The sequence below is a fragment of the Rhineura floridana genome, chromosome 3 (assembly GCF_030035675.1).
Source record: "Rhineura floridana isolate rRhiFlo1 chromosome 3, rRhiFlo1.hap2, whole genome shotgun sequence".
Lineage (NCBI taxonomy): Eukaryota > Metazoa > Chordata > Lepidosauria > Squamata > Rhineuridae > Rhineura > Rhineura floridana.
In genome coordinates this window covers 132,193,436-132,206,399 of record NC_084482.1, presented here as the reverse complement: position 1 = coordinate 132,206,399, position 12,964 = coordinate 132,193,436, and the positions used below count along the sequence as shown (strand labels likewise).

Here is a 12,964-nt window from a genome sequence, read left to right as displayed (position 1 = left end):
GTCAGAACATTGAGACAGGAGATACATAATTATATCAGGTAAGATACTTGGGGTGACTATGGAGTGTCACTACTTCAGTCATGGTGGGCATTCTTATAGTTTAGAAATGGAAAGGTACATCATTTATTTGCATTGACTGGAGGTATAAGTCATAAGGATACTGTAGCTGGTGACTCAATCAAAGAAGAGTATGTAAGAAATTGTGCGTATTTATTCTGCTAAAATAAATAGCTCCTAGTTCCCACTCTGGAGTGCTGGTTGTTTAGATCCCTATTATTTGTTCCTCATCCTTGTCTGGAAGTTAGTTTTATAGTTGTCCTCCTCCCTTGTGGCGCACAAAGAAATCCACTGACAAGACTCCACTTCTCTACACAAGAGTTTCACTCCACTGTTTGGTAAAGCCCACTTTAGAACTCTGTTAATGGAAACAAACTCTATAAAAATGGACCCTTTGCAGTTTCTGCCCTGTTTTTCAATCCAGAAGGATCTGAAAGACTGTTTTAAAATAATACAACTGGAACTACTTCCATCCCCTTTGACACATAGCATTGCTCTGGGGTGACTGCCATCCATCCCCAGTTTTCATTAGGACATTGTGGATGTTTCCATTTTTGTTTGTCTGCATTTATGTTAGATATTTTTATATCAACTTTCAATTTTTTTAAAAAAAATACAGAGGGGTTTCTTTAAGAAAATTAAAAAACAATTAAATATCCATAAATCATAATACAGACAAGAGCTCTAAAATGCAACAGGATCTGGGCATTCAGTTGCTTGGCGGCATACTCCGTACAGCCCTCTCTCCAGAAGAGCAGCCTTTTCCACACAGTCCAAGGACAGAGGAAGAGAAGCCAGGTTGAGCAGCTGTGCCTCAACTGATGCTGAGTGGCGGCAAATGAATGTTAGATTGACCGGATGTGTGGTGCTTATTCTTTTCCTCCCAGGACTGCAGATCTTTTCACAGTTCATAGGCAGAGAGCAGCGAGGTGCAGTTATCATCTCCAGTGGTTGCTATGACCATATAGCATTAAGATCTTGTCCTTAAATGGCTTTTACTAACTATTTTGCTCTTCACGTATGACACTTTCCCATTTACCATAGTTAGGCTTCTTTTCAATAGGTTGTTTATTTCTGTATAGTAGTCATAGGGGGGGGAAACATTCATGGTCAATATTGGCTACTCACACATCTTTTTAAACAATTAGTGCTTCTTCCTACTCTTCTTGTGTAGTAACCCAATATAGCAAATTATGAATGGTTTGGTTTGTTCTTCATCTTGTTTGTAAAACATGCTGAGTATCCCATGAAAGGCATGAGCTGCTAGTTTCTATCTGCTTGATGAATCGGTTTTAGATAGATGAAAATGAAACAACGAAGCTCAGAATAAAACCCGAGGGAGGCTTTCATGTCAGAGTGGGCAGCTGATGTCCTTGTGAAGCCAACGGATTTTGTGGTATGCTTTTAAGTATAGTGATGGCGTACAGTAAAGGAGAGAATGTCTTCTCTTGTGTGAATTAATTGTGGTCAAAAGTGCCTAACAAGAGAGACAGCTACTTCCCTTCCAGGGTCTCTTCAGCGCTGATTTTCTCTTGAAGTCTATTCGCACCTTTGGCAAGAGGTATAAACTCAAAATGTGGTCAATGTGGGGGCCCTTGCACTAAGTCTGTACATAGCTGCAGCACTAGGGGACTGAAGAAGACCTGCCCTGGGAGTGAGTATCTGAGCATCTGGGTGCTTGCTGCTCACTGTCCCTCAACAGCTGGGTTGCTGTCCCTCGAGACAGCTGAAGTCCCTGGTAAGTGCTGCAAGGACTGGGACCCCCTGCCTGACCCTGGCTCCAGAGAGAGCCTGCAGTCAATCTTGCAGCCTCTTGCATCAGCTGCTGGCTGGGGCAGGAGGCATAAAAGCCCAGCTGCCCTTAGGCCGCGGGTCTGCCGCTGGTGGGGTTGCCACAGAAGGGGCAACAGAGCCCCTTAGGGAGTCCTGAGGGCACTACCCCCCTTCTATTACCTTTTCTTTTTTTCTTTTTAATTTGTTTTCTGTTAAACCAAACTAGAGGAGATTGGTGGTGGGGAGGGCGTGTGGTGCATGTGTAGTTCCTGCACAGGGTGAGAGCATGTGCAATGAACTGAATGATAGGAGAAAGTCGCCAGATGCCTTCAGAGCGAGAGTCTGTAACTGGCAGGAGGCTGGCCCTCTCTGGGTGTGAGACAGGAGGGGGAGTAGATGGGCCCTATGTGAAAAAGTTTGAATGGATATGACTGCTCCCAATTCTCGCAGAGGCGTATTGGAACAATTGGCTCCGGCAGGTTTTATTGGTGGGCTCGTGTTGGGTCCATATTAGGTGTTTAGGAGGAGTCTTAGTGCGGAGGAACATGGGTGATGCCACCCCAATTTCAGTGATCACGGGTAGAGGGAAATATAACCATAGGGATGTGGTGAATTACCATAGAAGACGAGGGCAGGGCTATCTGCGCCTTGTTCCTTGCTGCCACTCCTCTCATGGATGGGTTTCTTGTTGCTCATCTGTGAATTGTTTGCAAGGCACTTTGAAGGTAAAGTTGCTCACCTCTGTAGCAGTCTTGATGCCCCATCTACATCTACTGTAGTCCCCAATGAGGTGTCCAGTACAACATCTGCTGCATCTTCTTGGGAACAGCTTCAGTTGACGTGTCCTGATGACGTAGACAAGGTGCTTGCGATGATGCGGCCAGTAACGTGTCCTCTGGACCCTTGCCCTTCTTGGCTTATTAAAGCTTGGTGAGGGGGTTTGACCGAGTGGATCCAGGATGTGGTCAATGCATCATTGTGGGAGGGAGTGGTCCCAGCCGCCTTGAAAGAGGCGGTGATCCGACCACTCCTGAAAAAGCCCATCTTGGACCCATTGGTTTGTGACAACTACCGACCAGTTGCAAATACCCCCTTTTTTGGGAAGGTGATTGAGAGGTTTGTGGCACAGCAGTTGCACATACTCTTGGATAAAACAGATTATCTTGACCCATTCCAGTCTGGGTTCAGGCCTGGTTATGGGACTGAATTGGCCTTGGTTGCCCTGATGAATGACCTTTATTGGGAGAAGGACAGGGGGAGTGTGACCCTGTTATTCTTACTTGATCTCTCAGCGGCTTTTGATACCATTGACCATGGTATCCTTCTGGGCCGACTTGGTGAGATGGGTATTGGAGGCACTGTTTTACAGTGGTTCCCATCCTATCTCCAAGGTTGCTCTCAGAGAATAGCATTGGGTGACTGTCTTCGGCCTCCTGGCAGTTGTGCTGTGGGGTGCTGCAGGGTACCATCTTGTCCCCTTGCTGTTTAACATTTATATGAATCCCTTGGGAGCAGTCATCAGGAGCTTTGGGGCGAGGGCCCATTTCTATTTCTCCATAACATCTGAATCGGGAGAGGTCGTGCAACGATCAAGGGGATGGAGCGACTCCCTTACGAGGAAAGGTTGCAGCATTTGGGGCTTTTTAGTTTAGAGAAAAGGCGGGTCAGAGGAGACATGATAGAAGTGTATAAAATTATGCATGGCATTGAGAAAGTGGATAGAGAAAAGTTCTTCTCCCTCTCTCATAATACTAGAACTCGTGGACATTCAAAGAAGCTGAATGTTGGAAGATTCAGGACAGACAAAAGGAAGTACTTCTTTACTCAGCGCATAGTTAAACTATGGAATTTGCTCCCACAAGATGCAGTAATGGCCACCAGCTTGGATGGCTTTAAAAGAAGATTAGACAAATTCATGGAGGACAGGGCTATCAATGGCTACTAGCCGTGATGGCTGTGCTGTGCCACCCTAGTCAGAGGCAGCATGCTTCTGAAACCCAGTTGCCGGAAGCCTCAGGAGGGGAGAGTGTTCTTGCACTTGGGTCCTGCTTGCGGGCTTCCCCCAGGCACCTGGTTGGCCACTGTGAGAACAGGATGCTGGACTAGATGGGCCACTGGCCTGATCCAGCAGGCTCTTCTTATGTTCTTATGTTCTTAATAATAATATAATAATAATAATAATAAATTTAATTTCTTCGTCGCCTATCTGGCCAATGGCCACTCTAGGCGACTTACAAAATTGTTAAAATACAATTGATAAAATACAGTAATACAATATAAAAACAACACATCTGCAGCAACAATATTAAAACTGGGCAGCAGGCATTTCAGTTATAACAATTAACCCTCCCCAGATACCCTGAAGGCCTGCTGAAAGAGCCAGGTCTTTAAGGCTTTCCGAAACACATTTAAAGAAGAGGCGTGCCGGAGATCTTGTGGGAGGGAGTTCCAAAGAGTGGGGGCCGCCACTGAGAATGCCCTCTCTCTTGTACCCGCCAATCTGGCTGTTTTTGTTGGCGGGATTGAGAGAAGGCCCTGTGTGGCCGATCTTGTCGGGCGGCATAATTGGTGGCGTTGAAGGCGCTCCGTGAGATAAACTGGGCCGGAACCGTGTAGGGATTTAAAGGTTAATACCAACACCTTGAATTGGGCTCGGAAAACAACTGGTAGCCAGTGTAGGTCGAACAACACTGGTGTGATGTGATCTCGGCGGCGACTATTCGTAAGTAGTTGAGCCGCTGCATTTTGTATCAGTTGTAATTTCCGGACAGTTTTCAAGGGTATCCCCACGTAGAGCGCATTACAGTAGTCCAAACGAGAGGTGACCAGGGCGTGTACCACTAGTGGGAGCTGGTGAACAGGAAGGTAGGGTTGCAGCCTTCGTATGAGGTGTAGTTGGTACCAGGCTGCCCGGCTCACTGCCGAAATCTGAGCCTCCATGGACAGCCTGGAATCAAGCACAACCCCAAGGCTGCGGACCTGGTCCTTTAGGGGTAGACTCACCCCGCTGAACTTCAGGTCAATGTCGCCCAACCTTCTCTTGTCCCCCACAAGTAGTACCTCGGTCTTATCAGGGTTCAACTTCAGCTTGTTCCTTCCCATCCATCCACTCACGGATTCCAGGCACTTGGACAAGGTCTCCACAGCCAACTCTGGTGAAGATTTAAACGAGAGATAGAGCTGAGTGTCATCCGCATATTGATGACACTGCAGCCCAAATCTCCTGATGATTGCCCCCAGCGGCTTCATATAGATGTTAAATAGCATGGGAGAGAGGATAGAGCCCTGTGGCACACCACAATTGAGAGGCCAAGGGTCTGAAACCTCATCCCCCAACGCTACCTGTTGGTACCTATCGGAGAGAAAGGAATGGAACCACTGTAATACAGTGCCTCCAATTCCCAATCCCTCCAGGCGAAGCAGAAGGATACTGTGGTCGACAGTATCAAAAGCCGCTGAGAGATCAAGGAGGACAAGAAAGGTGGATTCTCCCCTATCTAATGCCCTCCTCAAATCATCTACCAGAGCGACGAAGGCTGTTTTAGTTCCGTGACCAGTCCTGAAACCCGATTGGTATGGATCCAAATAATCCGTTTCATCCAAGTGTGCTGACAACTGGTTGGCCACCACTCGCTCAATGACCTTGCCCAGAAATGGCAGATTCGAAATTGGGCGGAAGTTATCGAATACTTGGGGATCCAAGGAGGGCTTCTTTAAGATGGGCTTTACAATTGCCTCCTTGAAGGCTGATGGCATCACACCCTCTTTCAAGGATGCGTTTACCACCGCTTTGATCCCCTCGCCCAATTTCTCTCTGCAGCTCACAAGGAGCCACGAAGGGCAAGGATCAGTAAGACAAGTGGTTGGCTTCACAGATGAAAGCACCTTGTCCACTTCCTCAGAAGGGAGAAGCTGAAACCGATCCCAAGCCCTTGACTGCTGCTTGGACTCGGTGGTGGTCTGGAAGAGGGCCAGTAAACTGAATCTGAATCCTAGCAAGACGGAGGCACTGTGGGTTGGTGGTTCCCGAGTTCGGATAATTGGTCAGTTGCCTGCTTTGGATGGGGTTGTACTCCCTCTGAAAGAGCAGGTCCGTAATCTGGGGGCGCTCCTGGATCCATCTTTGTCGCTAGAGGCCCAGGTGACCTCTGTGGCTAGGAGTGCCTTTTACCAGCTTCAGCTGGTAAGACAGCTGCGGCTGTTTCTGGACCAGGATAGCCTGACCACTGTTGTCCATGCACTGGTAACCTCCAGGCTGGATTACTGTAATGCGCTCTATGTGGGGCTGCCCTTGAGGTTGGTCCGGAAGTTGTAGCTGGTGCAAAATACGGCGGTGAGACTGAAAGAATTGCACTGGCTGCCCATTTGCTACTGGGCCAAGTTCAAGGTTCTAGTCTTGGTTTACAAAGCCCTATACAGCTCGGGACCAGGATACCTGAAAGACCGTCTTACCCTTATATACCCAGTCTATCAATGCACTCTGCAGGTGAGGGCCTCTTGCAGATACCATCAGGAGGTTTGTTCTGCACAATATAGGAAAGGGACCTTTAGTGTGGCAGCACCTACCCTGTGGAATTCCCTCCCCTTAAACATTAGGCAGGCTCCATCTCTGCTATCTTTTCGGCGCCTTTTGAAGACTTTCCTTTTTCAACAAGCCTTTTAAGTTGAAACCTATCCCAGTCTGCGTCTGTGCTGGAATTACTTTGAATATGTTTTTTTATTATTATTTTAAACAATATTTCTTTTAGCCCTTTTTAAAAAATGTTTTTAAAGCTTTTTTTAATGTTTTTTAAAGTTGTTTTGTTTTAATGTATTTTAAGGTCTGTTTTTATGATGTTTTGATGTGTTTTTAGCATTTTTGTTTGCCGCCCTGGGCTCCTGCTGGGAGGAAGGGCGGGATATAAATCAAATAATAAATAAATAAGTCCTGCTTTGCTGTCATATGTCTAACATGCATCTTCTAAGTGTGGCATACACTTGCGTGCAAAAGATTACCCCTGCCAGGTATTGAAGAGTAGGGATCTACATGTGTTCACCACATTTATACATCAGTCAAGTTTATTAATCAACCAAATACAGGGTATAGCCAAAGAAAAAACAACCAAATTGTATGATTCACTACAATGTAAAAGTTATATACAACTACATTTATACAATATGCCAACTGTGGGAGGCAAGTGTGGAGCAGGCAGGCATAGTCCCCACCTCACTGGGTGTTAATATGCAGTTGGCCAAAGGTAAACAAGTCTTTGAAAGAATTACCTTTTGAGGTGAGGTTGTAGTAGTAATACATATAGACCATTCAGCCTTGAATTTCTCTGGTAAAACTTTGAGGGAAATTATCAGTGTTTGAAAGAAGTGGTGCGGTTTGGAAGGTGGATCCTAGTCTTTGATTTGTTGCCCAGTTCTCTCTAAGAAGCCCTCTTGCTGTAGTTACTTCAGAGATCAGAACAAACCTTTTGTCCTTTGCCGCTCCTTGCCCTCCCCTCCTATCCATTGTTTCTCTGTGCTTTACTCTGAAGATATTATGCCTAATTACAGGAATATCCCGCTATACGGACCTTCACTTTACGGACACTCGCGAGTACGGACATATTTACAGTAGCACCATTCCCGTTTACATACGCTCACTTCGCAAGAACGGACACTTAACGGCATGATGCCACTGCCATCAAGTGGCGATTGCAGTGCAGTACATGCATCGATAAGTGAAAAAAGGTAGTGCTTCACTTTAAGTACATTTTCGGTTTACGTACTCGCTCTGGACCCATTGCGTACATTAATGTGGGGTATTCCTGTAATCTATTGTTTTATTGCTTGCTTAGTAAGGGAATGTTATTCCACCATCTAAATATTGTGCAGGAATCTAAAGACATGCAAATAAAATAGGCTTCAAAGTGGGACCCTCTGAAATCCCTGCTAAATTACACTGTCAAACAAGACCTCTGATATGGTCTGAAGCTAATCACTCAAATAAAGCGTTTTCAAACGTTAGAATGATACAAATTAATTCCTTAAGTGTCAAAAAGCTGCTTCAATTTTCAGAATACAAAGCACTTTACAATTCTAATCCTCGCACAGTGCTATGTTTGTAGGTGAGGTCAAGAGATTGGTGACTTGCTTGAACAGGAATTTGGGCCTGGCTTCCACAAACAAATCTAACATAGCATTAACATGAGAGGCTGTTCTGTATGGTGGTAATAGTCTCAATGCTCTGACTTTCAGTATCTGACTGGCTACTACTGGGCACTGTTTGATGGCCATGGTGGTCCTGAAGCATCAGTTATGGCTGCTAAGTACTTGCACTATTGCATCAAGCAGAAACTAGAGGATGTGGTGGAAGGCATTACTGGAGACCGTCCCCCGATGCACCTCAATGGACAGTGTGTTTGCCAAAGCGACCCACGGTTTGTGGAAGAAAAGCAAATTCGACAAGAAGATGTGGTAATTGGAGCACTGGAGAATGCTTTCCAGGAATGTGTGAGTGAACTTATTTTCTCCTTTGTTTCCCAGAGATTTATGATCCTCCTTATGTCACAGATGGCCATTGGTGCAAGTCTTGCTCAAGAGCTTGTTTATTTCACAGCCATGCATGGTAACTGCCTCAGCCCTTATTGTGGCCATGTGAATTTCTGCTGGAGCTATGTTTTTCTGTGACTTGGTGCCAACTGCTGTGCTGTGCCAATGTAGATTTAGTATCCTATATCCATCTCTGTTTTATATATAAAGTTTAGTATGAGATGTCTGTCCCCATGCAAGCTGCCAGTTCAACTTTCTCCACATGATCATGTACATGAAAACATAATTGCATGGAAAAGAAGTGGCATGTGTTTGTGTGAACCAACTGTGAGTGTCCAGATGATTTAAGCGCTCTAACAATGGTTACTAAGTTAGACTTAAGTCTTGGCTGAGAAATATGACACCTAGCTTTGCATCATCAGATAATGTTTTTCCAACAGGATGAGGTGATTGGTCAGGAGATGGAAGCTTCCAACCAATCAGGAGGTTGCACTGCACTAGCTGCACTTTATCTGCAGGGAAAGCTCTATGTGGCAAATGCAGGTGACAGCAGGTGAGTTCAAATCCAAGTACATCCTTGGATGGGATCCATCACTGTCTTTTTAGAATGATTATAGGGTGTCTCTTGGGTAAGCAAGATATTCAGTTGATGTCAGAGTGTTCTTTAATAAAATTAATTAATTAATAAAATTAGACATTTTGTTACATGTTGAACATGTTATGTTAAGCATGCTTTTAAAATTTTACACTTAATGCAGTCTGTTTTCAACAAAAAACAGCTGTCTGGGGCTCTGATTTGGATCAGAAACATGCAGAGGAAAGGTTTAACCCTTTCTTCCCTGTATCGATTTCTGGATGAAAATCCCCTCCCCTCAAAAGTTTGAACCTTTGGGGGCAAACAGCAATGTCTCTGTGTGGTACTTTTTAGTGGGAAACTGATGTAGGGAGAAAAGAGTTAAACTTCTCCTTCCTATGTGCTGCAGTCCTGATGCAGGTAGGGGTCCGGTGAGGCTGCTTTTTCTTGCAAAATAAAATAAGCATGCTTCTTTAAGTGTGTGCTTAACCTAATGTAGAATTTGACTGTTTACCTTTAGGAGTAGAGTGTTGTGTTGGGCCACAGCCAGTATTGATACAGCTGAGCTATGGGTTAACTTCTTGCCACTCTTCAGGCATGGCTTATGGACAGATTTTCTCTTTGGTGTATTATTTTATAATAATAATAATAAAATTTTATTTTTGAGTCGCCTATCTGGCCGAGTTAACGGCCACTCTAGGCGACGTACATAAAAGAGTAAAATACAACATATAAGTCAAAAGCCCAATCTATAATTAATCTAAAACCACCCACATTTATAACAAGTAAAACTAATCCGCCCCTGAAATCTTGTAGGCCTGCCTGAATAGCCAGGTCTTCAAGGCTTGACGAAAACTTGTCAGGGAGGGGGCATGGCGAAGGTTATAGGGCAAGGAATTCCAGAGGGTGGGAGCCACAATCGAAAATGCCCTCTCTCTGGTCTGCACCAGCCTAGCTGTTCTAACTGGTGGGACCGAGAGAAGGTCTTGTGAGGCTGATCTTGTCAGGCGGCATATTTGGTGATGCTGGAGGCACTCCTTCAGATAAACTGGGCCGAAACCGTATAGGGCTTTAAAGGTTAACACCAACACCTTGAATTGGGCCCGGTAAACAACTGGTAGCCAGTGTAGATCTCCTAACACTGGAGTAATATGATCACGGCGACGGCTGTTCTTAATCAAACGTGCCGCCGCATTCTGTACCAGCTGCAGTTTCCGGACCGTCTTCAAGGGTAACCCAACGTAGAGCGCATTACAGTAGTCTAAGCGAGAGGAGACCAGGGCATGTACCACTCGAGGGAGCAGATGGACAGGAAGGTAGGGACGCAGCCTCTGTATTAGATGTAATTGATACCAAGCTGCCCGGCTCACTGCCACCACCTGAGCCTCCATGGACAGCTGGGAGTCTAAAATGACCCCGAGGCTGTGGACCTGGTCCTTCAGGGGCAATCTTACCCCATTAAACACCAGGTCTATATCACCTAACCTTCTCTTGTCTCCCACGAGCAGCACCTCGGTCTTGTCTGGGTTCAGCTTCAGCCTATTTCCTCCCATCCATTCACTTACAGACTTCAGGCACTTGGAAATGGTATCCACAGCCAACTCTGGTGAGGACTTAAACGAGAGATAGAGCTGGGTGTCATCCGCATATTGGTGATACTGCAGCCCAAATCTCCTGATGATGGCCCCCAGCGGCTTCATATAGATGTTAAATAGCATGGGAGAGAGGATAGAACCCTATGGCACTCCACAATTGAGAGGCCAAGGGTCTGAAACCTCATCTCCCAATGCCACCCATTGATGTCTGTCTGAGAGATAGGAACGGAACCACCGTAAGACAGTGCCCCCTATTCCCATTCCCCCCAGGCGATCCAAGAGGATACCGTGGTCGACGGTATCGAAAGCCACTGAGAGATCCAGGAGGACGAGGAATGTACATTCTCCCCTATCCAATGCCCTCCTCATATCATCCACCAGGGCGACCAAGGCTGTTTCAGTTCCATGTCCAGTCCTGAAGCCCGACTGGAATGGATCCAAATAATCTGCTTCATCCAAGTGTGTCTGTAACTGTGTGGCCACCACTCGCTCAATCACCTTGCCCAAGAATGGTAAATTAGAGACTGGGCGAAAGTTGTTCAACTCTTGGGGATTCAAGGAGGACTTTTTCAAGATAGACTTTATTATTGCCTCCTTGAGGGCTGATGGCATTGCACCCTCTTCCAAGGAAGCATTCACCACTGCCTTGATCCCATCGCCCAGTTTCTCCTTGCAGCCCATAATGAGCCACGTGGGGCAAGGATCAAAAAGAGAGGTGGTTGGCCTCACAGTAGAGAGCACCTTGTCCACTTCCTCAGAGGGAAGAGGCTGAAACCGATCCCACCGGACCGGAATGCAACTGGCCGACTCTGGCTCACTTCCTGTATCCACGGCATGCGGAATCGCGCTCTTCAGGCGCTCAATTTTATCGGCAAAGTGTTTGGCAAATGTGTCACAGAAGGCTTTAGAATGCTCCATAGGTTCCTGTGCAACTGGACCGACCAGGCTTCGGACCACTTGGAACAGCCTCCTGGGGCAACACTGTGTGGAAGCAATAGAGGCAGCAAAGAAATCCCTCTTTGTTGCCTTTGTTGTCACTTGGTAGGCAGCTATTGCTGCTCTAACTAGTGTCCGATTGTCTTCGGAGCGAGATTTCCGCCACCGGCGCTCTAGTCGTCTCACCTCCTGTCTCAGACCCCGCAACCATGGTGTATACCAGGGTGCAATCTGAGTTCTATTCAGGGGGAGAGGATGTTTCAGGGCCACCCGGTCTATTGCCCCGGTGATCTCCCTATTCCACTCCATCACCAGGGTTTCGACCGGGCGTCCTTCAGACAGCTCCAAATCTCCCAGTGCATTCAGGAATCCCTTAGGTTCCATCAGGCGCCTGGGGCGGACCATCCTAATAGGTCCCTGCCCCCTGCGGAGGGTGTGTGGCATTGAGAGATCCATATTTACCAGATAGTGGTCTGACCATGACACGGGGTTAGAAGAAACAGCCCCCATTTTCAGAGCACTTCCACCACCTCCCGAGACAAACACAAGGTCAAGAGCATGACCGGCTACATGGGTGGGCCCAGTATTACTAAGGTGCAGTTCCCAGGAAGTCATGGTTTCCATGAAATCCCGAGGAGCTCCTATGAGGGCAGCCTCGGCATGCAGGTTGAAGTCCCCCAAAACCAATAGGTTGGGGGAGAGCACCCGCACGCCCGAGACAACCTCGAGCACCTCGGTCAGGGAGTCTGCTGTGGAGCGGAGTGGGCGGTACACAAGCAGAATCCCTAAACTGCCCTTTGGGCCCAACCTCCAGTACATGCAGTCAACAAATTTGGTCTCGTGGAGAGGGGGTCTGGCAAAGACCAAGGACCCCCAATAGATGACTGCCACTCCCCCTTCCCGCCTACCAACCCTCGGCTGCTGTGCATACTGGAAACCGGCTGGACACATGGCCTCAAGTATAGGAGCTGAGGCCTCACCCAGCCAGGTCTCCGTAATACACACCAGGTCTGCGTTCTCATCCAAGATCATGTCATGGATGAGCGTTGTTTTCTGTACCACAGACCTGGCGTTACACAACAGCAGTCGAAGGTTGGAGTCTTGCATCCCCCAGTTATCTTTTGGTTATGAACAGGCCCGGAACAGGGGATGGATATTATACATCTATCCCTCGTTCCCCTAAGCTGGCGTGGCCTGCCACCTGCACCTTTCCAGCATCTGCCGCCTAGCCTCTTAATGTCGTGGCTACCCACCCTCCCCACAGTAACCCTCTCCGATCTGCACATGTCCCTCTCCCCGTCTAATACTCAGGCAACTCCTCCACCCCCAAACAAGTCCACGTAGAGTCGTCCGTGTCTCTCTTCCTTCAGGTCAGTTCGTTTGCAGCCGGTAGGCCGCCCGCCTCCTGCCACGCCTGGGCCTCCTGCACGGCTCTCTCCTTTTGAATATGAATGCAAACGGGTATTTCAAATGTATGCTTGTATGTAAGGTGGGAAGAAGCATGCATCCC

General features: G+C 47.1%; 1 protein-coding gene across 2 annotated transcripts in view; it reads left to right on the top strand.

The window, feature by feature from the left end:
• The window catches only part of PPM1M (protein phosphatase, Mg2+/Mn2+ dependent 1M), a 47,582-nt gene that overhangs the window by 14,087 nt on the left and 20,531 nt on the right, over window positions 1-12,964 (top strand). For both annotated transcript variants that reach the window (XM_061617954.1, XM_061617955.1), the window contains exons 3-4: window positions 8,056-8,310; window positions 8,790-8,902. In XM_061617954.1, coding sequence (XP_061473938.1) covers window positions 8,056-8,310; window positions 8,790-8,902 — 368 coding nt within the window. The remainder of the gene's footprint in view (window positions 1-8,055; window positions 8,311-8,789; window positions 8,903-12,964) is intronic.